The 25478-nt window shown below is 45.4% G+C and overlaps 1 protein-coding gene across 1 annotated transcript in view; it reads left to right on the forward strand.

Moving 5' to 3' along the window:
* glg1a (golgi glycoprotein 1a) overlaps window positions 1-25478 on the forward strand; it is a gene marked incomplete at its 5' end in the record, with an annotated part of 28472 nt that continues 2994 nt past the window's right edge. Inside the window, 19 exons of the mRNA XM_079223593.1 lie at window positions 1-333; window positions 8224-8253; window positions 8637-8723; window positions 9250-9669; window positions 9932-10003; window positions 10632-10818; window positions 12416-12630; window positions 13504-13625; window positions 14240-14341; window positions 14996-15149; window positions 17457-17681; window positions 19905-19967; window positions 20230-20343; window positions 20635-20723; window positions 20840-20957; window positions 22379-22471; window positions 22608-22745; window positions 23340-23463; window positions 23553-23695. Coding sequence (XP_079079719.1) covers window positions 1-333; window positions 8224-8253; window positions 8637-8723; window positions 9250-9669; window positions 9932-10003; window positions 10632-10818; window positions 12416-12630; window positions 13504-13625; window positions 14240-14341; window positions 14996-15149; window positions 17457-17681; window positions 19905-19967; window positions 20230-20343; window positions 20635-20723; window positions 20840-20957; window positions 22379-22471; window positions 22608-22745; window positions 23340-23463; window positions 23553-23695 — 2829 coding nt within the window. The remainder of the gene's footprint in view (window positions 334-8223; window positions 8254-8636; window positions 8724-9249; window positions 9670-9931; window positions 10004-10631; window positions 10819-12415; window positions 12631-13503; window positions 13626-14239; window positions 14342-14995; window positions 15150-17456; window positions 17682-19904; window positions 19968-20229; window positions 20344-20634; window positions 20724-20839; window positions 20958-22378; window positions 22472-22607; window positions 22746-23339; window positions 23464-23552; window positions 23696-25478) is intronic.

Consider the following 25478-nt stretch of genomic DNA (forward strand, 5'->3'; position numbering starts at 1 on the left):
ATGGCGGACTGTATACGTGTTCCTCTTCTGCTGCTTTTGATCTGCGTCTTCTCGTCTTTGCGCCCGATTCACGGGCAAAACAACGCGATTTCCAAACTCGCCCTGAATGCCGACAGCCCGCAGAACCCCGCCGGAGGCCCGGGGCCCGCGGCGGGGTTCCCCGCAGCCGCGGAGAGGATCCCGGGCGCCGGGGCCTCGCCGCCGCGGAGGCGCACTGCCGGCTGGAAGTTGGCCGAGGAGGGGGTGTGCAGGGAGGACCTGACCCGACTCTGCCCCAAGCACTCGTGGAACAACAACCTGGCGGTGCTGGAGTGCCTCCAGGACCGGAAGGAGGTAACGTTGGCGGGCCGAGGGGACGCGTCCTGCGGGGGGAAGGCGCAGGGTGTGCCGCCGTGTGGCCGCCGCCGTGAGCCTGAACGTCACGCCGAAAACGAAGCAATTTAGACGCTGCGGCGTCGCGTTCAAAATGTCGCACACTGGAGAGAAAAGATTGAACGCGTATTTAAGCTCGTCGGGACCCACTCTTCCATTCGGCGTGACGCAATGACACGAATGTTGCGTGTCTTTTTCACGACGTGCGGGTTCGTGAACGCACCAAAGCGCAGCAGCGGCGTGCGGGCTGGAGGAACAAACGCGTCTGCGGGGCCGCCGTGCGGGTCGTTTTCCTGCCAGACGGTTGAGCCGAATTCACCAGAAGACACGGTAGTTACGGATTAACACCAAATGTTGCCAGGTTTGTTGTCGGTGACTTCACGGTGAGCCGTAACGTCGTGAAACCGGCACGTTATGAACGCGGTCTGGAGACGCTCGAGACGGGCATGTAGACTGGCAGCTGCTCATGCATGTGCACTTGTACATGCATGAGTACATGCATTCATTAGCATGTACAATTACATGTCTACTGTCTCACCTGCACGTTAGCAAATGTTGCCAACGTGCAGGTGAGACAGTAGATGGTGTATAACAACACGCGTTATCAGCTCCAACCTGGCAACCTTTCATCCTTTCGTGTATATCTGCAGGGTTCTTGCGCTCATGGAAAACCTGGAAGAGTCATGGAGTTTTAAAATGGTTATTTCCAGGCCTGGAAAAGTCCTTGAAAAAAATAAAACCCCTAAAGTGTAGTAATAGTCATGTAAATGTGTTATATTCATGTGTTCATGTAAATGTGTTATATTCATGTGTTCATGACGTTCATTTACGCTGAGTTTGAAATAATGAATATGCTTTTAAAAGAAAATATAAGCAGGCATACATACAGGCATCTATATAAATGTTTATTCTTTTAATCAAACTATTGGTTGGTCATGGACATTTGGTTTAAAGTCATGGAACCCATTGGTCAACATACAGAGGGTGAATGTTGTCCTGACATGTTTAGGCAACACATTACCACAAGACGATGATGAAAAATAAGAGATAAAGATCTTAATACCAGTGTCGCTGCTCTCCATTTCCTGCAGAAACAGCATTTCGTTTCACACGTGTCTAACAGGTTTAACTGTTAAAACCACACAGTGTGTTCCTGTGATCCCAGTTTAAAGTCAAATAACTTATGAGAAAAGGGCGTTTTTCTGTTTACAGAACAAACAGGAACACTTGCTGTAGGGCTGTAACTGATCAGTTCCCAGTTTAGTCAATAGTTATCACACACAATATGTTATCACACAACTGTCTTGTTGGTTTGCCCAACGGTCCAAAAACGAAAGATATTCTCATTATTACCACAAAAAAAAAAACGTAAAGTTGTGATGATAAATAAAAGGAAACATGTTGCCAGTTTGAAGCGTTTAATTTAATAACCGGTAATTAATTTGAATGACCGGTAACTTTCTTCCACTTCACCAGCAGCAGCTATTTATTTATTCATCGTCTTTCCAGTGGGTCCACAGCGGTTGTTTGAGGAGGGCGGAGGCTGTGAGCTCGCCCCGAGGCCACGGACACCTTAATGAAGCGGATGCGCCGCCAGACGGTTCTCGGCAGACGTGTCCTTCTTTTGACTCGTCCAACACCGACATCGGCCTTGATATCGATCGCCTGGCCGGTTAATTCGACGCTGATAACAGATTGCAGGCGTTGTGTTTATTAGCAGCTGTTGTGTCGTTAAATTCTGCATTTTTATTATCGCTCCGCCGCCGACATGCGGAGGAAGCCGCTGTTGATGGAGCGGCGTCATCAGAACCACAGAGCGGCTCCATCAGACCCACAGAGCGGCTCCATCAGACCCACAGAGCGGCTCCATCAGACCCACAGAGCGGCGCCATCAGACCCACAGAGCGGCGTCATCAGAACCACAGAGCGGCTCCATCAGACCCACAGAGCGGCTCCATCAGACCCACAGAGCGGCTCCATCAGACCCACAGAGCGGCTCCATCAGACCCACAGAGCGGCGTCATCAGAACCACAGAGCGGCTCCATCAGACCCACAGAGCGGCTCCATCAGACCCACAGAGCGGCTCCATCAGACCCACAGAGCGGCGCCATCAGACCCACAGAGCGGCGTCATCAGACCCACAGAGCGGCGTCCATCAGAACCACAGAGCGGCGTCATCAGACCCACAGAGCGGCGTCCATCAGAACCACAGAGCGGCGTCATCAGACCCACAGAGCGGCGTCATCAGAACCACAGAGCGGCGCCATCAGACGCTTGAGGCTTCCAGGACTTTCCTTTCCTTGTAGACGCTCATCTATACTTTCAACCACTGTGACGTTCACACAGAAACGGTAAAGGAACAAAAGCATAAACGTTCTCCAGACTTCAGCCACCAGCAGAGACAGCGAGGAAACAAGTGTGGAACAAACTTATTGAACATAATCAAGTACACTTGACTTGTAAGTGTTCATTGTGAGAAACAGAAATACCTGCAGCCTTCTCACTAAGTTGGACGAATAAAACTTCTAGACCTTTTCACAACATTTGTCCATTGAATTCATAGAGGAAGCTGTTAAGTATGAAGCACTACCTTTTAGATATCTTTAGTGTGGAAGGAGGTATCTTTAGTGTGGAAGGAGGTATCTTTAGTGTGGAAGGAGGTATCTTTAGTGTGGAAGGAGGTATCTTTAGTGTGGAAGGAGACACCTTCAGTGTGGAAGGAGACACCTTCAGTGTGGAAGGAGACACCTTGAGTGTGGAAGGAGACACCTTGAGTGTGGAAGGAGACACCTTGAGTGTGGAAGGAGACACCTTCAGTGTGGAAGGAGACACCTTCAGTGTGGACGCAGCCTGAGGATCTTGAGGCCTGCGGTTGAACTCGTGGTTTTGGTTTTCAGGTCACTGGGTGGCTTTGTGACTGTTTTGTGCGTAGAGATCAGCGCAGGACGGCAGCTGCTCCTCTCAGCTCGTTAGCTCGTTAGCTCGTTAGCTGCTTGTCAACAGCAGAACCTCCGAGTCCTCCGGCCGCTTCATTGGGAGCTTACGGCGGCTGAGGCGAGCCGTGTGGTTCGGTTATCTGCCGGTGTTGACGTCCGGTGGGAAACGTCGGCGTGAAATGCTCTGCTTTTCGTTGCCAGCAGCTGCCGGAGAAAAGAGATGAACATAAACCTTGAGGAGCGGACCGTTAGAAAACTGTTCTCTGGTCCTTTTTCAGTTTTTACCTTGTTGTAAATGGAATATTGTCTTTTTCGGTTGAACTGTTGACGAGACGAAGTTCTGATTAAATTCTCTGACGTAGAGCTGAAGTTGTGTTTGCGTGTGCGCCGTTATATCACAATCTGTTACAACTACACTTTCTTGATATTGTTGTAAATATTTCTCTCATTGTTACCATTCTATTTGTTTGAGTTTTTTTAGGTGATATAAAGTAGTTATTATAGTGGCTTGATTCTTCTGTGTTCACGGTTTGTCATGAATGCAGCTCCAACTCCACAATGATCCACCCCGATCCACCCCGATCCACCCCGACCCACCTTGATCCACCTTGACCCACCCCGATCCACCTTGATCCATAATGATCCACCCCGATCCACCCCGACCCACCTTGATCCACCTTGACCCACCCCGATCCACCCCGACCCACTTTGATCCACCCCGACCCATCTTGATCCACCCGATCCACCCCGACCCACCTTGATCCACCTTGACCCACCCCGATCCACCTTGATCCATAATGATCCACCCCGATCCACCCCGACCCACCTTGATCCACCTTGACCCACCCCGATCCACCTTGATCCATAATGATCCACCCCGATCCACCCCGACCCACCTTGATCCACCTTGACCCACCCCGATCCACCCCGACCCATCTTGATCCACCCCGATCCACCTTGACCCACCCCGATCCATAATGATCCACCTTGACCCACCTTGACCCACCTTGACCCACCTTGATCCACCCGACCCACCTTGATCCACCCCGATCCACCTTGACCCACCCGATCCACCCCGATCCACCTTGACCCACCCCGATCCACCTTGACCCACCCCGATCCACCCCGATCCACCTTGACCCACCCCGATCCACCTTGACACACCCCGATCCCCCCCGACCCACCTTGATCCACCCCGATCCACCCCGATCCACCTTGACCCACCCCGATCCCCCCCGACCCACCTTGATCCACCCGATTCACCTTGACCCACCCCGATCCACCTTGATCCATAATGACCCACCCCGATCCCCCCCGACCCACCCGATCCACCCCGATCCACCTTGACCCACCCCGATCCCCCCCGACCCACCTTGATCCACCCGATCCTCCTTGACCCACCCCGATCCACCTTGATCCATAATGATCCACCCCGATCCTCCTCGAGCCGCCGTGCTGCTGCCGTCTGGTCGAGGTTTGAGGTTCGAGAGCTGCTTTTAGACTCGTCACATGTTTGTGTCTCCGGCCTCCACCCCCCTGCTGCCGGTCCTGCTGTGGTTTTGTGTACGTGGTGCAGAGCCTCGGGAGGAGGAGGAGGAGGAGGAGGAGGAGGAGGAGGAGGAGGAGGAGGAGGAGGGTTTTCTCTCTGGCCTGTCGGCCGCGTGAAGCCTCCTTGTGTCCGGTGCCGTCTTCACTTTGACAGAACGGAGGTTCCGATGCTCTATATGCTAAGAGAGGACCAAGTGCATGTCCCTCTGTGTCTTTTCCTAAAATATAACGTACTGCTGCTCGTCCTGGAGGAACCAAAACATTTCAGCTTTTCTGGAGGAAAGTACGCTGCTGCTTTTGCATTATGCTAAACAAAGACCTTCCAGTTTTCTTGATGCATGTTCTTCTGCACATGAAGGAGGAAAAGGTTCCTCTTGGTGTCGGTTCAGACTCATTTATCCAAAGTGTGATAACGGACACGTTGCCGGTAATTTAACCGCCGTTAAAGCACGTTGTCTTTTTAGAACGAGCGCCGTAACGACGGCGTTCATCCCAGCCAGAAGCCGCGAAGACTGTCACCATCGCCAGGTTTTCATCTTTCCGACGGTCCTTGAACACATCAGGTGTGAACGCCTCCGTCACAAGAAGCAGCCGAAACTAAGCGTAACATTTTACAACATTTTATTCTACATATCTCTTATAAAACACTCCTTCTGAAAACACACATCTGTCGCACACCTGACGGCCCGGCCAGATGTTTGCTGCCGCCAGTCGGCCATGTTTGTTTTTCTTCTTTTGATCGGCCGGTTGAAAGCTTTTCTCGCTTGTTGCCGACATTTCGAGCTCAAACTCTGGAATTTCTGTCAATGAGGCGAAAATGTAATCTAATTTTGCAGGCAAAGAAATCTCCTCAAAAATATACCTGACGCATAAAGCTGGTGATGCCGTCTCAAATGTAAAGATCGCTGCTTTTCTTTTTTCCTACACGATTTGGGGGATTTTTGCACCAACTTGGCAACCGGGCCCAGCCTCTCTGTTGCCCAACATCTTTGCTGTTTGTCTCTATTTTAATTTGATAAACCTCTGGAGGCAACAAAGCTTTTGGATCGTTGATGACAAAGACTTCATCTCTTAAGATCAATTGTGACAGCGTTGTTTTTTTTTCCAAAGTTGTTTTGCCATTTTATAGATTAAACAAATATCCATTATTCAAAGATGAGAATGCAGGCTGTGTTCATGGAGGGTTATGGATGGTTAGGAAGGGCTATGTAAGTTTTATAAAGGGCTATGTAAGGGTTATGATTTGTCAAATTTCATTTTGAGTTTTTTTAAAATCGATCGTAAGTGATGCTCATCAGACGATGATGAAGTAGAAGCTGTGCTCTTGCTCTCTCTCTCTCTCTCTCTCTCTCTCTCTCTCTCTCTCTCTCTCTGGATTCTCTCTCTCTCTCTCTCTGGATTCTCTCCCTCCATCACTTCACGTGTCACGTTGTCTCTTCCTCTCACCCACATCCAATTATAGCTCAACCTCATGCCGGTTTTTCCCAAGACGAAAATCAGGGAGAACTGATTAAGTTTCATTTAGCTGCAGCGATTAATTGAGACGGACGTCTCTCTCTCTCTCTCTCTCTCTCTCTCTCTCTCAGAGTGTTAACTGCTCCAGTGTGACTGAAAGGGTGTGTTGGTTTTGTGTTGCTCTCCAACAGCTGCACACAGAGTTTGACGCACATTCGCCTCTAAAGTTGGATTTAAATCCGCCGTTTGTCTGATTCACCTGAACGCATCACATCCTGTTGCCACGGCGCCGCTCTTTGTTTTTACAGCTTTCGGCTGTTTTTTTGTTCATAATCGACCCAGTTTATCACGGCCAGAAGATGTGATTGTCATCGTTCCGACGGTCCTTGAACACATCACGTGTGGCGAAGAAACTGAGCTTAACACAAATATTTTATTCTACACGTCTCATTTAAAATCTCGTCACAAATAATCTGTTTACTTTAATCAGATTCTGTAAAAAACATAAAATTCTGATCTGCCCAGTGAAACTATGACACCATGAATGATTCACCTGAGACCAACAGTCATGTGACAACAAATCAGAGAAACTTTGCTCCGTGTTCACTTCCTGAAGTTCACTCAGAGAGGCTGTAAAAGTTAGAATAGTTTAATATTCATAGCAGGTAGAGCCTCCAGAAACACGTTGAAACGTGTTGGATTTAAAGATTACAGTACTTTTTATGATTTTATATGATTCTGACTGTTATTCTGCACTGAAGACGTGTTCTAGTTCTCTACTTCTAGTCCTGATGGTTCTGTTTCCAAAGAGGAGCAGAACTTTTATAATGCAGAGAAAAACTAAACTTCTGATTAAACAAGTGAGAAGTTCTCTCTCTGAAGCACTCGGCCGCCCACATGAGTCCCTTTGTGGACGGTGATGATGTCATCGGGTCCAGAGGCGGACTGAGCGCGTGCAGAGGCGGGGTGCAGAGGCGGGGTGCAGGGGTGGGGTGCAGAGGCGGGGTACAGGGGCGGGGTCCTCCCCTGGGGTCCAGAAGCACACAGGAATCTAACAAAAGGCCTTTGCTATGTGATCAGCGGTCTGCTTGTGTGTCGGGTCGGTCTGGGTCACATCCACAGGACCTTTTTTATTTATTTAATTTGGTTTGACCTCAGATGACCACTGAGTCACCGCTGTGCTGTTGACGCCCTCCTCTTCCTCCTCTCCCTCCTCTTCCTCAGTGAGCGGTGACGGTGCGTTCACTGTCTGTGTGAAGAGCTGTCTTTGTGACACTTGTGTGTAAAGTTCACTGCAAATAGAACGTGCATGAATATTCAACCTCACACACAGGCGGCCTATTTCTGGCCTGTGGTGCGGCCAACACACACACACACACACACACACACACACACACACACACACACACACACGTTAAGAACACAGCAGTGTTTAGTTTTTTTCTGGTTTGGTTAAAGAGGAGGAGTTTGGTCAGCAGGCGTTTGACTTTCCGTCTCGACCAGCAAACAGACGGTTACTTCAGGTCAACACTGCACTGTAGGAAAATCAGACGCTGTGTTACTCTCTGATTCTTTAAAGTGTGTTAAAGCTGCATCATCTCTCCTGACCACCAAGGGGCGACTCCTCTGGTTGTATAGAAGTCTATGCTTCATTGTTAAAGCTGCATTCTCTCTCCTGACCACCAAGGGGCGACTCCTCTGGTTGTATAGAAGTCTATGCTTCATTGTTAAAGCTGCATTCTCTCTCCTGACCACCAGGGGGCGACTCCTCTGGTTGTATAGAAGTCTATGCTTCATGTGTTAAAGCTGCATTCTCTCTCCTGACCACCAGGGGGCGACTCCTCTGGTTGTATAGAAGTCTATTGAAACAATCTTCATCTCTAATCTGTCTTTTCTCTCCCTCTCTTTCAGGAAACTGAGATCGCAACCGAATGCAACCATGTAAGTGTCCTCACTTCCCAGCATGCACTGTGTTTTTCCCCTTCAATGCCGTGTGTGTGTGTGTGTGTGTGTGTGTGTGTGAATCCTCAAAGCACCAAGCAAGAGGATGTTGAGTTCAGGAGCTACGTTCACTCAAACATTGATCTGGGGAAGAGGTCTTCCAATTGGGTCGAATCCTATTTCAAGGTCCACTTACTGGCCTTTTTTCTGGAGCTTTCAACCGCACAAAGCTCAAGTTCATGAGCTGTCTTGGATTGTAAAACTCAAAGTTCTGTCTTTAGTCTTTTATCTTTTAAAAAAAAACAACCTCGAGAGCCACTTACTAGCTTTCTACCCGAGCTCTCAAGCGTAGGTTCTCATCTCTTTCCTCTTTCCTCCTCCAGCTGCTGTGGAACTACAAGCTGAACCTCACCACCGACCCAAAGTTTGAGTCCGTCGCCGTCGAGGTCTGCAAGACCACCATCACTGAGGTCAGTCGCTGAAACCAAACCTAGCGCTAGCTGTAGCTAGCTATCGCTGCTGCTATCTCCCCGCTGTAGCTAGCTAGCGCTGCTACTAACTCCCCGCTGCTACTGCTGCTGCTGCTGCCGGAGTCGGCCGTCGAGCCGGGGCTGGTCCCGCTACCTTTGGTGGTTGTCTGGGAGCTAGCGGCAGAGCTAGCCGACTACAGCAGGGAGCTAGCAGCAGCGCTAGCTGGCTACAGCGGGGAGCTAGCAGCAGCGCTAGCTGGCTACAGCGGGGAGCTAGCGGGGACAACCACTGAAGGTGCTGCTACTCCTTCCGATAGACATTTAAATCTTATTTAGAAACTTCCACTGTAAAAAAAAAAAAAAATCACTACATTTTCTGAGATTCTGTGCAGTTCCATATATTTGTTTATTCAGGTTAATATGTTTCAACGGCCTCGTACGTTTTCCTCCTCCGCCATTTTGAGGTTTTAATCTGCATATTTTGGATGTCTTCCTGCGTGACCTCGAGGCTCCCTGTGCTCAACAGATCAAAGAGTGTGCGGCGGAGGAGCTGGGGAAGGGCTTCCTGGTGTCCTGCCTGGTGGACCACCGGGGCAACATCAGCGACTACCAGTGCAACCAGTACATCACCAAGATGACCACCATCGTCTTCAGCGACTTCCGGCTGATCTGCGGCTTCATGGACAAGTGCCGAGAGGACATCAACGCGCTGCGCTGCGGCAGCATCAGCACCGGGGACAAGGACGTCCACTCCCAGGGCGAGGTCATCGCCTGCCTGGAGAAGGGCTTGGTGCGGGAGGCCGAGGAGCAGCCGGGGGCGCACCCCATCCGGGACGACTGCAAGAAGTCCATCATGCGGGTCGCCGAGCTCTCCTCCGACGACTTCCACCTGGACCGATACCTGTACTTCGCCTGCCGCGAGGACCGCGAGCGCTTCTGCGAAAAGGTGAGTTTGTTCTATTTATTTTCATTATTTGGTTGACGATCTTCCGTGAAACGTCTTCTAGAATTAAATCGATGACGGAAAGAAAGACTTTTTAATTCAGATTAACAGTAACTTCTTCTAGGAAGCTTCACATGGAGGCGTTTCCTTCATAAATAAAGTCTGATATCATGAATGCATCAGAACCTTCTGGCGTTAATGGATCCTGATTGTGAATGTTTTATAATAAATAATAAACGTGTGTTTTTATCGTTATTTCCTCCAGACACTGGCCGGAGAGGGACGAGTTTACAAATGTCTTTTCAACCACAAGTTTGAGGAGGCGCTGTCTGAGAGGGTGAGTGTGACCTTGAACAAGTTCACTATTAAAAATGAATGCAACTTTATTTCTTTCCAAACTTCCCACACTAGACTTTCTTTGGAAAATGTAAAAAAAATAATTAACAAACCCTTTTGTTTTCCAATCAGAGGCATCAATTTAATCAAAACATTTTTAAGCCCAAGGTTCTTACGGTCATGGAGAACCTGGAAAAGTCATGGAATTTTAAAATGGTTATTTCCAGGCCTGGAAAAGTCCTTGAAAAAAAAAAAAAAAAATCCCCAAAGTTTAGTAAAAGTCATGTACATGTGTTATATTCATGTGTTCATGTCGTTCATTTACGCTGAGTTTGAAATAATGAATATGCTTTTAAAAGAGACTCAAAATATAAGCAGGCATACATACAGGCATCTATATAAATGTTTATTCTTTTAATCAAAGTATTGTCTCATTCATTTGAGTCATTTAAGGTTTACTGTATGCTTTGTGTTCTCATTGTTAGTTTAAATACTACATTTACTCACTTTTTACTGTTTACACCCAGATTTCACTAAATGTTTGTCATGACATTTGCTTTAAAGTGCATTGGTCAGCATGTGTATGACCCCTGTAAGATGTTAATATTAAATAAACCTCCCGTCCTCAGTGCCGCGAGGCGCTGACCACCAGGCAGAAGCTGATCGCTCAGGACTACAAGGTGAGCTACTCGCTGGCCAAAGCCTGCAAGTCGGACCTGAGGAAGTACCGCTGCAGCGCCGACAGCAACATGCCGCGAGCCCGGGAGGCGAGGCTCTCCTACCTGCTGCTGTGTCTGGAGTCCGCCGTGCACAGAGGTCAGTCCCCGGGTCGGCCAGCGAGAAAAGGGTGGAAAAAGAAGCAATGAGGTTGCCGCAATGTGGTTGCCACTTTGCTTCCTGCAGCAGCCTAAGTGCAGCAATAAAATAAATGGTGGTGAAACGGACCTCTGGCGGTTCTGCACGCATGTGGACCTCCGATTGATTAAACGGTTTAACATCAGAGTCAATAAAGGTTCTCCTCCAATATCCAGTACATCATGTGATCAGGACGTCATGGATGTTTCTCTGGTCTCTGGTCATGTGACTTAAACAACTAATCACTAATCAGTGTTTAGACCATCAGGAGGAGAGCTAGTAACGTTAGCAGCACTGTTAACGGAGAACCAACAAGAGAGCTAGTAACGTTAGCAGCACCGCTAACGGAGAACCAACAGGAGGAGAGCTAGTAACGTTAGCAGCACCGCTAACGGAGAACCAACAGGAGGAGAGCTAGTAACGTTAGCAGCACCGCTAACGGAGAACCAACAGAGAAGAGCTAGTAACGTTAGCAGCACCGCTAACGGAGAACCAACAGGAGAGCTAGTAACGTTAGCAGCACCGCTAACGGAGAACCAACAGGAGGAGAGCTAGTAACGTTAGCAGCACCGCTAACGGAGAACCAACAGAGAAGAGCTAGTAACGTTAGCAGCACCGCTAACGGAGAACCAACAGGAGAGCTAGTAACGTTAGCAGCACCGCTAACGGAGAACCAACAGGAGGAGAGCTAGTAACGTTAGCAGCACCGCTAACGGTGAACCAGCAGCGGTTCATTTCAGTTACATGATGATGTGTTCAGGCTCCACTCAGCGACATCAAGAACGACTATAAATATTTTTTAAATTAAAAGAACTTTTATTTTATTTACTTTGAATTGTGTGTTTTTATTTAGAAAAATAGAGAAATGGGAAATAAAAAGAATCTTAATATAAATATTTTTTTCCTGAATCTGTAAAGCCACAATTCAGCATTTTGAAAAATGATTAAATGTCTTTAATAAGAAGCAACTGTTGACTAACAGAAGTTGTTAGCTGTTGTTGGCTGCGGTTGGCTTCTATTGGCTTCCGTTAGCTGCTGTTAGTTTATGTTAGCTGCTGTTAGTTTATGTTAGCTGCTGTTAGTTTATGTTAGCTGCTGTTAGTTTATGTTAGCTGCTGTTAGTTTCTGCTAGCTGCTGTTGGCTTCTTTTTGCTTCCGTTAGCTGCTGTTAGCTGCTGTTAGTTTGTTAGCTGCTGTTAGCTGCTGTTAGTTTATGTTAGCTGCTGTTGGCTTCTTTTTGCTTCCGTTAGCTGCTGTTAGCTGCTGTTAGTTTATGTTAGCTGCTGTTAGTTTATGTTAGCTGCTGTTAGTTTATGTTAGCTGCTGTTAGTTTCTGCTAGCTGCTGTTGGCTTCTTTTTGCTTCCGTTAGCTGCTGTTAGCTGCTGTTAGTTTATGTTAGCTGCTGTTAGCTGCTGTTAGTTTATGTTAGCTGCTGTTAGCTGCTGTTAGTTTATGTTAGCTGCTGTTAGTTTCTGCTAGCTGCTGTTGGCTTCTTTTTGCTTCCGTTAGCTGCTGTTAGCTTCTCCCAGTAATATCCCCTCTCCCTCGTGCCTGCAGGCCGCGTGGTCAGCGGCGAGTGTCAGGGCGAGATGATGGACTACCGCCGGATGCTGATGGAGGATTTCTCTCTGAGTCCGGAGATCGTGCTTCACTGCCGCAGCGAGATCGAGGGCCACTGCTCCGGCCTCCACCGCAAGGGCCGCACGCTGCACTGCCTCATGAAGGTCAGCCGCGGGGACGTGGGCTCCATCGACCCCAACTGCCAGAAGGCGGTGAGTCGCATATTTATTTATTTATATATATATATAATGATTTAAGATTTGTTTTATTTTGTATTCATATTTATATATTTCTTTTATTCGTATTTATATATATTTTTGACTAAAAAGAAAAAATATATATAAATAAAAAATGTATATATATTTAATAGATTTTGTATATTTTTTTTATTTTTTATTTATATGTATTTTTTCTTTTTATTTATATATGTATATATTGTTTTTGATATATATATTTTCATATATATATATATATATATATATATATATATATATATATATATATTCATATATATATATATATATATATTCATATATATATATATATATATATTCATATATATATATATATATATATATATTCATATATATATATATATATATATATTCATATATATATATATATATATATTCATATATATATATATATATTCATATATATATATATATATATATATATATATATATATTCATATATATATATCATATATATATATTCATATATATATATATATTCATATATATATATGAATATTCATATATATATATATTCATATTCATATATATATATATTTAATTATGATTTTTTTATTTTGTATTTATATATATATAAAAAATCTCTATCTTATGTATTTTTACATATTACATAAATAAATATATATGACTACAAAATATATATATACATTTAAAAAAACATAATTATTTATATATTTATATTTATTTATTCATATTTTGTCTCAATGTGATCGGTCGGAGCCTTGTTACACTCAGCGTGAAAACAAATCAAACCGCCCAGAGACGGGAGCTGTTGTTGTTGACGTTGTCGTTGTTGTTGACTTTGTTGTTGTTGTTGTCTTCCACCTTCAGCTCCAGAGTCTGATCCAGGAAGCCGACCCCGGAGCCGACTACCGCATCGACCGAGCGCTCAACGAGGCCTGCGACTCCGTCATCCAGACCGCCTGCAAACACATCCGCAGCGGAGACCCCATGTGAGTCTATATAATAATATTATTATTATTATTATTATTATTTACAACCTCTTTCATTAGAAATCACTGGAATCGTTATAGCCTACATGTTTCAAAGTGTTTTATATTTTAAATGTTAAACTATTCACATTTCAACAGCCTCTCTGTGTTAACTTGTTCGTCACACACGATGTGTTCAAGGACCGTCGTAAAGATGAAAATATGACGGTTATAACTCGGGATTTAAAGACGTAAATGTTTAATTTTAGTTTGTGATCCTCCTGTGATTCTGCTCAATATTTACATTCATCTCATTTACATTTTTTAATTTTTTATCATTGTTTTCTTTTTATTCTCTGATGCAAAGACGCAGAGTTCAGTTTCACTCAATCTGATTAAAAGAAAGAAGTTTATGTTAGTTTTTTCTCAGCAATAAATGTGTCTGATTTAAACTATGTATGTTTTCACGTACCACATGTGGCAGGTGGTGCATAACAATAAACACAAAGAAATAGGAGCATGACATTTTCAATAGAATGTACAACTTAAATAAAGTGCACAGACAAACATAACAGTACTTTATGTTTTTCAAAATAAAAGCGGTCTGTTTTAGAAGTGTAACGTTTGCGCTGCAGGATCCTGTCGTGTCTGATGGAGCACCTGTACACGGAGAAGATGGTGGAGGACTGTGAGCACCGGCTGCTGGAGCTGCAGTACTTCATCGCCCGAGACTGGAAGTGAGTCCCGCTCGTCCTGCAGCGTAGTTATGAAACATAAACAGTTTAGAAGCTGCTTGTGGAAGCAACGCATCAAAATAAAGTCCCAATAAATCTGAGGTCAGAAACTAGGTGGTACTGCTTCCTGTTTACGTGAAGACAGGAAGTAAGTTATGTGGCTGCTAAAGCGCTGGCGTCGTTCCACATTTATATATAATAATATGAACATATTTAATAATTTCAAAGTCAAAGGGGTTTAACGTATTACCTCATAGATATCCATGAAACTTCACCACTGAAAGTTTTCTGAAATGTTGTGTTTAAAATATGCAAATGATGTGTTATGTAATGGTAACTATTGGTGAATTTAGTAGTAAAATAAATGTGTTATAGAATGAAAGAAGACGATCTATGGAAGAAAAACAGACATCAACCCCTCATTGACTTTATTTAGATATCTAACTAAGCTTAAAAGAAGGACTTTAACAAATCAAATGAACTCTGCGTTTCATTTCCCTCACATCTTTAGCAAATAAGCTGCATGCAAAGTTTATGTAAAGTTGGTTCTGATGTTGATGGGCGTCAACGGCGTTCTCTTGAACGAACGGTTGTCGGTAATACGGCAAAGCGCTCCGGTCGACGGTCCGAGTGTCTGACTCCTCCCCCGGTTGCCAGGTTGGACCCCATCCTGTATAAGAAGTGTCAGGGCGACGCCGCCCGGCTCTGCCACACGCACGGCTGGAACGAGACCAGCGAGATGATGCCGCCCGGCGCCATCTTCTCCTGCCTTTACCGCCACGCCTACCGCTCCGTGGAGCAGGGCCGCAGGGTGAGCCCAGACTTTATCTACTCCTTATTCTGGAATATGTTCTACCAACTGGAGAAAACACTGAATCTGTTCACCTCGTGGTCTGAGGGATTATCTTGAGTTTTTGAATTCTTCAAATGTAGTTTTTAAATGTATTTTAAACACTGTGAGCAGCACTGACACTTGATTCATTAATAGATCATTATAATGACCATCTGTTTTGTTACAGCCCCTTTAAGCTCTTTAACTGATGGGAGTCTGTGGTGTTTTACAACCTAGTTTTCTAATGTTTCTCAGGGTAATGGGGACAACAGTTTTTTAAATTGGTCCAGTATTGAAGGAGAAGGCTGCAGATGACAGCCGCTAAACGCCTCACCGCCATTGACGTCCACTAAAAGAGCTCGTTGTTCTCAGATTGTTATTATGAGCATTATCATCAAACAAAGAAAATCCAATAATCTTCTTCGCTTGACCTCCGTTTGTTTGTTCTTTGTGCGTTTCGCTCTGAGAAGTCTCGTTCTTAACATGTTCGTGCTGAAGCCATATTGTTGAAATCGGCTTAATATTCAGCCGTGACGATGAACATTTTTTAGACGGCGCTTTCTGTCCTCTGACGCAACAATCCTCTTAAACAATCCTCTTAAACAATCCTCTTAAACTATTCTCTCCGCCGTTGTCTTCCGGCAACAAATCACCAAGAGCGAGACTTCTCCTTCAGCGAGACGCGTTCATACAGAATAACAAAGGAGTTCTTTCCACGATGCGTTCATCCACTTAAAATAACAATCCGAGTCTCAGTGGCAACATCAAGTGTTTTTAGTGGACGTAAATGACGCAGAGTTTCCCTAAAAGTTCACGTTCCAGCCCACTTAGCGGCCTTCTCCTTCAAAACGACACTCGTTTTAAAAGCTGAAGTCCCTTAGAAGGAAGGGTTGGAAAGTATTTTGAAAGTTTCAAGACTCTTCACACATTTGTATTCTAAGTGTTCAGTGTGCAGAATAAAAGTAAAGATTTGAGTAAATAAACAGGAAGTCTGTGAACTTCCTCACTGACCAGAGAATGTCCTCGTAGCTCCTCAGTGGGGAGTCTGAAGCAGGAAGCCAGGGTTTGACTGTGAGTACGTCGTGCTGCTGAACTGATGATGGTGGTGATGATGGTAATCACAGGAAACTGGTCCTTCCTGTCGTGGTGGCTGGTGGTTTGTAGGGGAAGTGATTGCACTGTAATTCTGGTCTAATGTCGCTGCATGTGAAGCTGATTGTTAAAGATTAATTGTGTGAAAAGTGACGTGAAGAATCGATGCAGATTAATCAACTGGAGTGGATTAAATTCTTTGATTTTAATAATCGGACGTGTTGGTCGTCCTTAAAGTGATACTCCACTCAAATATACATATATTGTTCGAGGGTCAAAGGCTTGAAAATGTGCACAAATGTTGTTGTTTCCTTCCTCACGAAGACGAGCGGCAGGCAGAAAAATGTAAAGGAAACTTTTGAAAAACATTTAAAGCATCAAAACATCATACAAAATTAAAAAACTGTCATTTAAACATTTAAAAACAGTCAGTAAAACATTATAAAGCTAAAAATATAATAAACGTTGCAGTTTAAGAAATAATATAAAGTCGTGAAATGCAGAAATGTATTAATATCCTTATATTTGGTTAAATTAAAGGCAAATAAAAGTCTTCAATCTGGATTTAAAGGAGCCGTTTGTCTCCAAAAAACAACAACACGGTTTTCCACTGTCCGTGGTAAGAATGCTACTTATCAGTGAACGTTATTAAAAGAAGTGGGTTAATATCCTGACGACGATATCTAGCTGCAGGTTAACGTAAACTCAAACCGCTAGCGGTGACCGACTAGCGGTAGCATGCTAGCCATGCTAGCACTCACGCTAATGGCGAAGATTTCCCATTTTTATACTATGACTTTTTTCTAAATACGTTTTTTTTTTATATGCAATTGAGGCATTATCTTATTTAAATATGTGCTGATTTGAATAAATGTACAGAACATTGGATCAACCTGTTAAAATCTCTACACATGAAATATTTGGATATCGCTCGAAAAATCTGAAAATACTGTAAACGGTCCATTTCCTCCATGTTTTTTGTAATAAAACGTATAAATGAGGATCTGAATGATATGTTTAGAGATCATGGAGTTTGAGACGCTTCATCTAGAACGTCCCTATTTGCCGCCATCTCTTCTTGTGAATCACATACATCTCAATAAACGGACATTAATAAAAGTGGAGTATCAGTTTGAGGCCCCCCCCCCCCTCTCTGGTCTCTAACCCGCTGTGGTCGCCCCCCCCCCCCTGCAGCTCTCCAGGGACTGCAAGGTGGAGGTGCAGCGGATCCTCCACCAGAGGGCGCTGGACGTGAAGCTGGACCCGGAGCTGCAGCGGCGCTGCATGACCGACCTGGGGAAGTGGTGCAGCGAGAAGACGGAGACGGGCCAGGAGCTGGAGTGTCTGCAGGACCACCTGGAGGACCTGGTGTCCGACTGCAGGGACGTGGTGGGCAACCTGACGGAGCTGGAGTCTGAGGTAACCCGCCGCCAGCTGCTGCGGCTACCCATAATGCAACACTCTGAGCTGCTTCAGGAGGCTTGTTTAATTCTGATCCACCTTTTACAGTTTTCTGCTCTTCAGCACAGTTCTGATCTGGTGAAAGCAAAGTGTTTCTACAGAACCGACGAATTCTTGTTACATTGTAACGTTGTAAAACGACATCTTGTTACATTGTAACGTTGTAAAACGACATCTTGTTACATTGTAAAACGACATCTTGTTACATTGTAAAACAACATCTTGTTACATTGTAAAACAACATCTTGTTACATTGTAAAACGACATCTTGTTACATTGTAAAACGACATCTTGTTACATTGTAACATTGTAAGACGACATCTTGTAACATTGTAAGACGACATCTTGTTGCATTGTAACGTTGTAAAACAACATCTTGTTACATTGTAACATTGTAAAACGACATCTTGTTGCATCGTAACGTTGTAAAACAACATCTTGTTACATTGTAAAACAACATCTTGTTACATTGTAACATTGTAAGACGACATCTTATAACATTGTAAGACGACATCTTGTTGCATTGTAACGTTGTAAAACAACATCTTGTTACATTGTAACATTGTAAAACGACATCTTGTTGCATCGTAACGTTGTAAAACAACATCTTGTTACATTGTAAAACAACATCTTGTTACATTGTAACATTGTAAGACGACATCTTGTTGCATCGTAACGTTGTAAAACAACATCTTGTTACATTGTAACGTTGTAAGACGACATCTTGTTGCATTGTAACGTTGTAAGACGACATCTTGTTGCATCGTAACGTTGTAAGACGACATCTTGTTGCATCGTAACGTTGTAAGACGACATCTTGTTGCATTGTAACGTTGTAAGACGACATCTTGTTGCATCGTAACGTTGTAAGACGACATCTTGTTGCATTGTAACGTTGTAAAACAACATCTTGTTGCATTGTAACGTTGTAAAACAACATCTTGTTACATTGTAAAACAACATCTTGTTACATCGTAACATTGTAAGACGACATCTTGTTGCATCGTAACGTTGTAAAACAACATCTTGTTGCATCGTAACGTTGTAAAACAACATCTTGTTGCATTGTAACGTTGTAAAACAACATCTTGTTGCATTGTAACGTTGTAAAACAACATCTTGTTACATTGTAAAACAACATCTTGTTACATTGTAACATTGTAAGACGACATCTTGTTGCATCGTAACGTTGTAAGACGACATCTTGTTGCATCGTAACGTTGTAAGACGACATCTTGTTGCATTGTAACGTTGTAAGACGACATCTTGTTGCATCGTAACGTTGTAAGACGACATCTTGTTGCATTGTAACGTTGTAAAACAACATCTTGTTACATTGTAAAACAACATCTTGTTACATCGTAACATTGTAAGACGACATCTTGTTGCATCGTAACGTTGTAAAACAACATCTTGTTGCATTGTAACGTTGTAAAACAACATCTTGTTACATTGTAAAACAACATCTTGTTACATTGTAACATTGTAAGACGACATCTTGTTGCATCGTAACGTTGTAAAACAACATCTTGTTACATTGTAAAACAACATCTTGTTACATTGTAACATTGTAAGACGACATCTTGTTGCATCGTAACGTTGTAAGACGACATCTTGTTGCATCGTAACGTTGTAAGACGACATCTTGTTGCATTGTAACGTTGTAAGACGACATCTTGTTGCATCGTAACGTTGTAAGACGACATCTTGTTGCATCGTAACGTTGTAAAACAACATCTTGTTGCATTGTAACGTTGTAAAACAACATCTTGTTACATTGTAACGTTGTAAGGCGACATCGTGTTGCATCGTAACGTTGTAAGACGACATCTTGTTGCATTGTAACGTTGTAAGACGACATCTTGTTGCATTGTAACGTTGTAAAACAACATCTTGTTGCATTGTAACGTTGTAAAACAACATCTTGTTACATCGTAACATTGTAAGACGACATCTTGTTGCATCGTAACGTTGTAAGACGACATCTTGTTGCATTGTAACGTTGTAAGGCGACATCTTCTACAATGTTGCAACTTGGTGACTTACTTTTCATGCCATCGTCTTGACTTTATTTCTAAAGCAGCAGCGCTGGGAAGGAACCTGCCCTCTGGATTTGTCGCTAAAGTTATGGACTGTTCCCTCGCTGCAGATTTGTCTCACTGACCCTGTTGTCGTCCTCAGGATATCCAGATCGAGGCGCTGCTGATGCAGGCCTGTGAACCCGTCATCCAGACCTACTGCCATGTGAGTGAGCTCCAGGCCCTCCAGTCCACCGGGGGCAGCAGAGAGCAGTTCATGCACTAACATGGGGGAGAGAGCTGGGTCACATGACCTCATGTACACTGTATATGACCTCATGTACACTGAGATTATATTAATTATCCCACAGAGTAGAACTGCTATGCGGCAATATTTAATATTTACTGTGATTTATCAGGCATTTAAGTAACTAAATGCTTCTCCCCCTCCCTCTCCCTCCCTCTCCCTCCCTCCCTCCCTCCTTCAGGAGGTAGCAGATAACCAGATCAACAGCGGTGACCTGATGGAGTGTCTGGTGCAGAACAAACACCAGAAGGAGATGAACGAGAAGTGTTCTGTGGGCGTGACGCACTTCCAGCTGGTGAGAGACGAGGAGCTCTTCACCCGACAGGAAATATGATCTCAGGAGGAAATATTAAAGATGACCTGTCCAAAGATATTAAAGATAGCATCCGTGTCCAAGCTCGTTGATATGAGAGACATTATGGTCGTGTTTCCTGCTGAACTCGTTGCTGACGAACTGCTCTCTCTGTGTGTGTGTGTGTGTGTGTGTGTGTGTGTGTGTGTGTGTGTGTGTGTGTGTGTGTGTGTGTGTGTGTGTGTGTGTGTGTGTGTGTGTGTGTGTGTGTCTCTCTCTCTCTCTCCCCCACAGATTCAGATCAAAGACTTCCGTTTCTCCTATAAGTTCAAGACGGCCTGTAAGGAGGACGTCCTCAAGCTGTGTCCCAACATCAAGAAGAAGTAACTCACCGTTTACCTCAAAGACATCTTTATTCTTCTTTGTGGACCTTTGGGCAGAATATATATAAAAAATATTTACACTCTCTCTCTCTCCCCTCCGTCCCCCCTCTCTTCAGGGTAGACGTGGTGATCTGCCTCAGCACCACGGTGAGGAACGACACCCTGCAGGACGCCAAAGAGCATCGGGTCTCCATCAAGTGTCGCAAACAGCTGCGGGTGGAGGAGGTGGAGATAGTACGTTCTCTAACGGGGGGGGGGGGAGGTGGAGATGGTACGTTCTCCTACGGGGGGGGAGATGGAGATGGTACGTTCTCTTACAGGGGGGGAGGTGGAGATCGTACGTTCTCCTACGGGGGGGAGGTGGAGATCGTACGTTCTCCTACGGGGGGGGAGGTGGAGATGGTACGTTCTCCTACGGGGGGGGAGGTGGAGATGGTACGTTCTCCTACGGGGGGGGAGATGGAGATGGTACGTTCTCTTACAGGGGGGGAGGTGGAGATCGTACGTTCTCCTACGGGGGGGGAGATGGAGATGGTACGTTCCCTTACAGGGGGGGAGGTGGAGATCGTACGTTCTCCTACGGGGGGGAGGTGGAGATCGTACGTTCTCCTACGGGGGGGGAGGTGGAGATGGTACGTTCTCCTACGGGGGGGGAGGTGGAGATGGTACGTTCTCTTACGGGGGGAGGTGGAGATGGTACGTTCTCTTACGGGGGGGGAGGTGGAGATGGTACGTTCTCTTACGGGGGGGGAGGTGGAGATGGTACGTTCTCCTACGGGGGGGGAGGTGGAGATGGTACGTTCTCCTACGGGGGGGAGATGGAGATGGTACGTTCTCCTACGGGGGGGAGATGGAGATGGTACGTTCTCTTACGGGGGGGGGGGGGAGGTGGAGATGGTACGTTCTCCTACGGGGGGGAGATGGAGATGGTACGTTCTCTTACGGGGGGGGAGATGGAGATGGTACGTTCTCTTACGGGGGGGGAGGTGGAGATGGTACGTTCTCCTACGGGGGGGGAGGTGGAGATGGTACGTTCTCTTACGGGGGGAGGTGGAGATGGTACGTTCTCTTACGGGGGGGAGGTGGAGATGGTACGTTCTCTTACGGGGGGGGAGGTGGAGATGGTACGTTCTCCTACGGGGGGGGGAGGTGGAGATGGTACGTTCTCCTACGGGGGGGAGGTGGAGATGGTACGTTCTCTTACGGGGGGGGGAGATGGTACGTTCTCTAACGGGGGGGTGGGGGGGAGGTGGAGATGGTACGTTCTCTCATGGGGGAGGGAGTTTTTTTTTAGACTCTTTAGAAACTATATATACTTGATATTTTGCAGCCAAATCAAATAGTTTACATGATATTCATATTCTTGTTTCTTTACAACACTTTTAATACTTTATTGCCTTTTTATACAAGAGTATATACGAGAGAGAAGTTCTAATCACAATCCCCAAAAGCTCACCCTCCTCTTCATGAGCGACATCCTGTGCTCGTCTTCGCCTTCTTCGTCTTTACACTCGTTTTTAATGTTTTGGGGTTTCGTGCACGACTCGTGAGCCGTTGAAACGAACCCAATGTGATCACGAGGTTTCATCTCATCTCAGTGTTCCTCTGTAGCCCCCTGATCCTCCTCTTCCTCTTCCTCCTCTTCCTCTCTACAGTCGGAGGACATCCGTCTGGAGCCGGAGTTGTACGACTCCTGTAAGCAGGACATCACCCGGCTGTGCCAGAACGTGGCCTTCGGGAACGCTCAGGTCAGCGGGTTCCCTTTGACCTTTAGTCTGATTAAAAACAGACGTTCTGCGTCACGTGTTCTCAGACGTTCTGCGTCACGTGTTCTCAGACGTTCTGCGTCACGTGTTCTCAGACGTTCTGGTTCTGTCTCTGCAGGTCATCGAGTGTCTGAAGGAGAACAAGCGTCAGCTGACTCAGCGCTGCCACCAGCGGATCTTCAAGCTGCAGGAGGTGGAGATGGTGGATCCAGAGCTGGACTACCAGCTGATGAGGGTCTGCAAGCACATGATCCGGGTAGGCAGTGAAACCAGTGCCACGTGATCCGGGTAGACCAGTAAAACCAGTGCCACATGATCCGGGTAGGCAGTGAAACCAGTACCACGTGATCCTAGTAGACCAGTAAAACCAGTGCCACATGATCCGGGTAGGCAGTGAAACCAGTACCACGTGATCCGGGTAGACCAGTAAAACCAGTACCACATGATCCGGGTAGGCAGTGAAACCAGTACCACATGATCCGGGTAGGCAGTGAAACCAGTACCACATGATCCGGGTAGGCAGTGAAACCAGTACCACGTGATCCTGGTATACCAGTAAAACCAGTACCACATGATCCTGGTAGACCAGTAAAACCAGTACCACATGATCCTGGTAGACCAGTAAAACCAGTACCACATGATCCTGGTAGGCAGTAAAACCAGACCAGTAAAGCCAGTACAACGTGATACTGGTAGACCAGTAAAACCAGACCAGTAAAGCCAGTACAACGTGATAATGGTAGACCAGTAAAACCAGACCAGTAAAGCCAGTACAACGTGATAATGGTAGACCAGTAAAACCAGACCAGTAAAACCAGTACCACGTGATCAGTTTTTTTGTTTTCTTTAGCGGTTCTGTTCGGAGTCGGAGGGGAAGAACGTTCTTCAGTGTTTGAAGCAGAACAAGAACAGCGAGCTCATGGACCCTAAATGCAAACAGATCATCACCAAGAGACAGATCACCCAGAACACAGGTACACACACACACACACACACACACACACACACACACACACACACACACACACAGTGTACAGCTGCTGTATTGTGTGTGTGTTCTCAGACTACAGGCTGAACCCGGTGCTGAGGAAAGCTTGTAAAGCCGACATCCCAAAGTTCTGCCAGACGATCCTGAACAAGGCGACGGCCGACAGCGAGCTGGAGGGTCAAGTCATCTCCTGCCTCAAGCTGAAATACGCCGACCAGGTCAGACTCCATGTGTAAAGCTGCATTCTCTCTCCTGACCACCAGGGGGCGACTCCTCTGGTTGTATAGAAGTCTATTAACAAAAACAACATTTTCTCTCAACGTGTTTCCTGTCTGCTTATCAAAATAAAAGACTCCTTGGATTCTCTTTCATTTTTCTCACAGTAAACGTGTGAGTTGCTGTTCAGGATGAAATGTAAAGAAAATTAAAGCTGCGAGCAGCTGTGAACGGGTCCTCGCTGGATCCCGGCACGTTTGGGGTAGCCGGCTGGTAGCCGACTGGCAAAAAAAACGGCCAAACCAATGCATGGCCTCAACAAGAGCAGGGACCAGCAATTAATGTTTACAGTTTAATCCTGGCAGCGCAGTAGAGCTACTTAGGTTTCAGCGTCACTGGCATCCGTCATGGTTCCAAATTACACGGGCGAAAGGCATGCTGGGAAAGACTGTCTCAGCGTTGGGCGGCGAACAGCTGTTTGTGTGGCGTGTCTTCCGGTCGGTTTTGTTTTGTGCGCGAGCGTTACCCAGCATGCAATTGGGCGCTGTCATTTTTATTTAAATCCGATGCTGTTTGGCTGATTTCCTTTGGCCAGTAGGCGGCGCTACGACAATGTGAACATATACTGTGCATCATGTTTCTGTACGTGAAGAGTAGACCAGGTGATTTAAATTGCATGTAAATGGGATGCAGTTTGGTATATTTAGTTTGGCCAGTAGGTGGCGCTAGTAGGTTTCTATGAATATATAAGTATCTTATATTTAAGCAATGAGGTACCATGAATATGTTTTATATTTCATGAATAAGGTACGATGTGATTTACTGATCAGGTCGGTTGAAAGCAGGGTCGATGATGACACACTCAGTACACACACAATCACACTCTCACACTCACACTCACACACTCACACTCAGTACACACACACAGTCAGTACACACGCACACACACTCAGAACACAGTCAGTACACACACACATCATGTTTCTCTATGTGAAGAGTAGACCAGGTCATGTAAATTAGATGTAAATCCGATGCCGTTTGGCTGATTTACTTTTGCCAGTAGGTGGCGCTATGACAATCTGAACATTTGTCATGTACATGTCCTCAAGCCTTGACCGGCATCATGCATGAGGAGTATTGGGGTAATAGCATCATGTATGGAGGAGTTACAACAGCTTTCTCTCATATAGCGGTTAGCTCAAAGTAGACGCGTCTTTGGGTGGCCGTCACGTCAAGGCCGTTGAGTGAAAACGTTGCGAGCGCACAAGCCATACTCCTGAGGGTCTTGATATCACTTTAGAACAGAATTTAAGTCGATTGTCTGAAATTTGTAGGAGTAGTAGTATTTGGCGTAAATGCAAATATATGCTAAAATTAGCATAAATGGGCCGAAAATGGCAAATTGGCCGAAGTACTGTAGCGCCCCCTACTGTTCAAATCAGACGCCTGATTTATTGAAAGTTAGGGGATGCTATGTGCACATATACCCCAAGTTTTGAGTCGTTTGTCCAAATAGTTTTAATGTTCTGAGTGTTTAAAAACAAGACACGCCCCTAACAGGTTGATTGGTCAATATCTCCTCAACGCAATGAGAAATCTCAATGCAGCATTGATGATCCAGTGCCATTGATGATAACTACCAAGTTTGGTATGAAAAAGACGTAGCGTTTAGTAGAAAAGTGCAAAATCGTGTTTTTCACAAAATCCAAGATGGCGGAAAATATTCATAGGTGGACTTTATGGGTCTGAGAGGTTTTTTTGTAGAGCAGGTGGAGATGGACATGT

The sequence above is a fragment of the Taurulus bubalis genome (genome assembly GCF_910589615.1).
Source record: "Taurulus bubalis genome assembly, chromosome: 9".
NCBI classification, from domain to species: Eukaryota; Metazoa; Chordata; class Actinopteri; order Perciformes; family Cottidae; genus Taurulus; species Taurulus bubalis.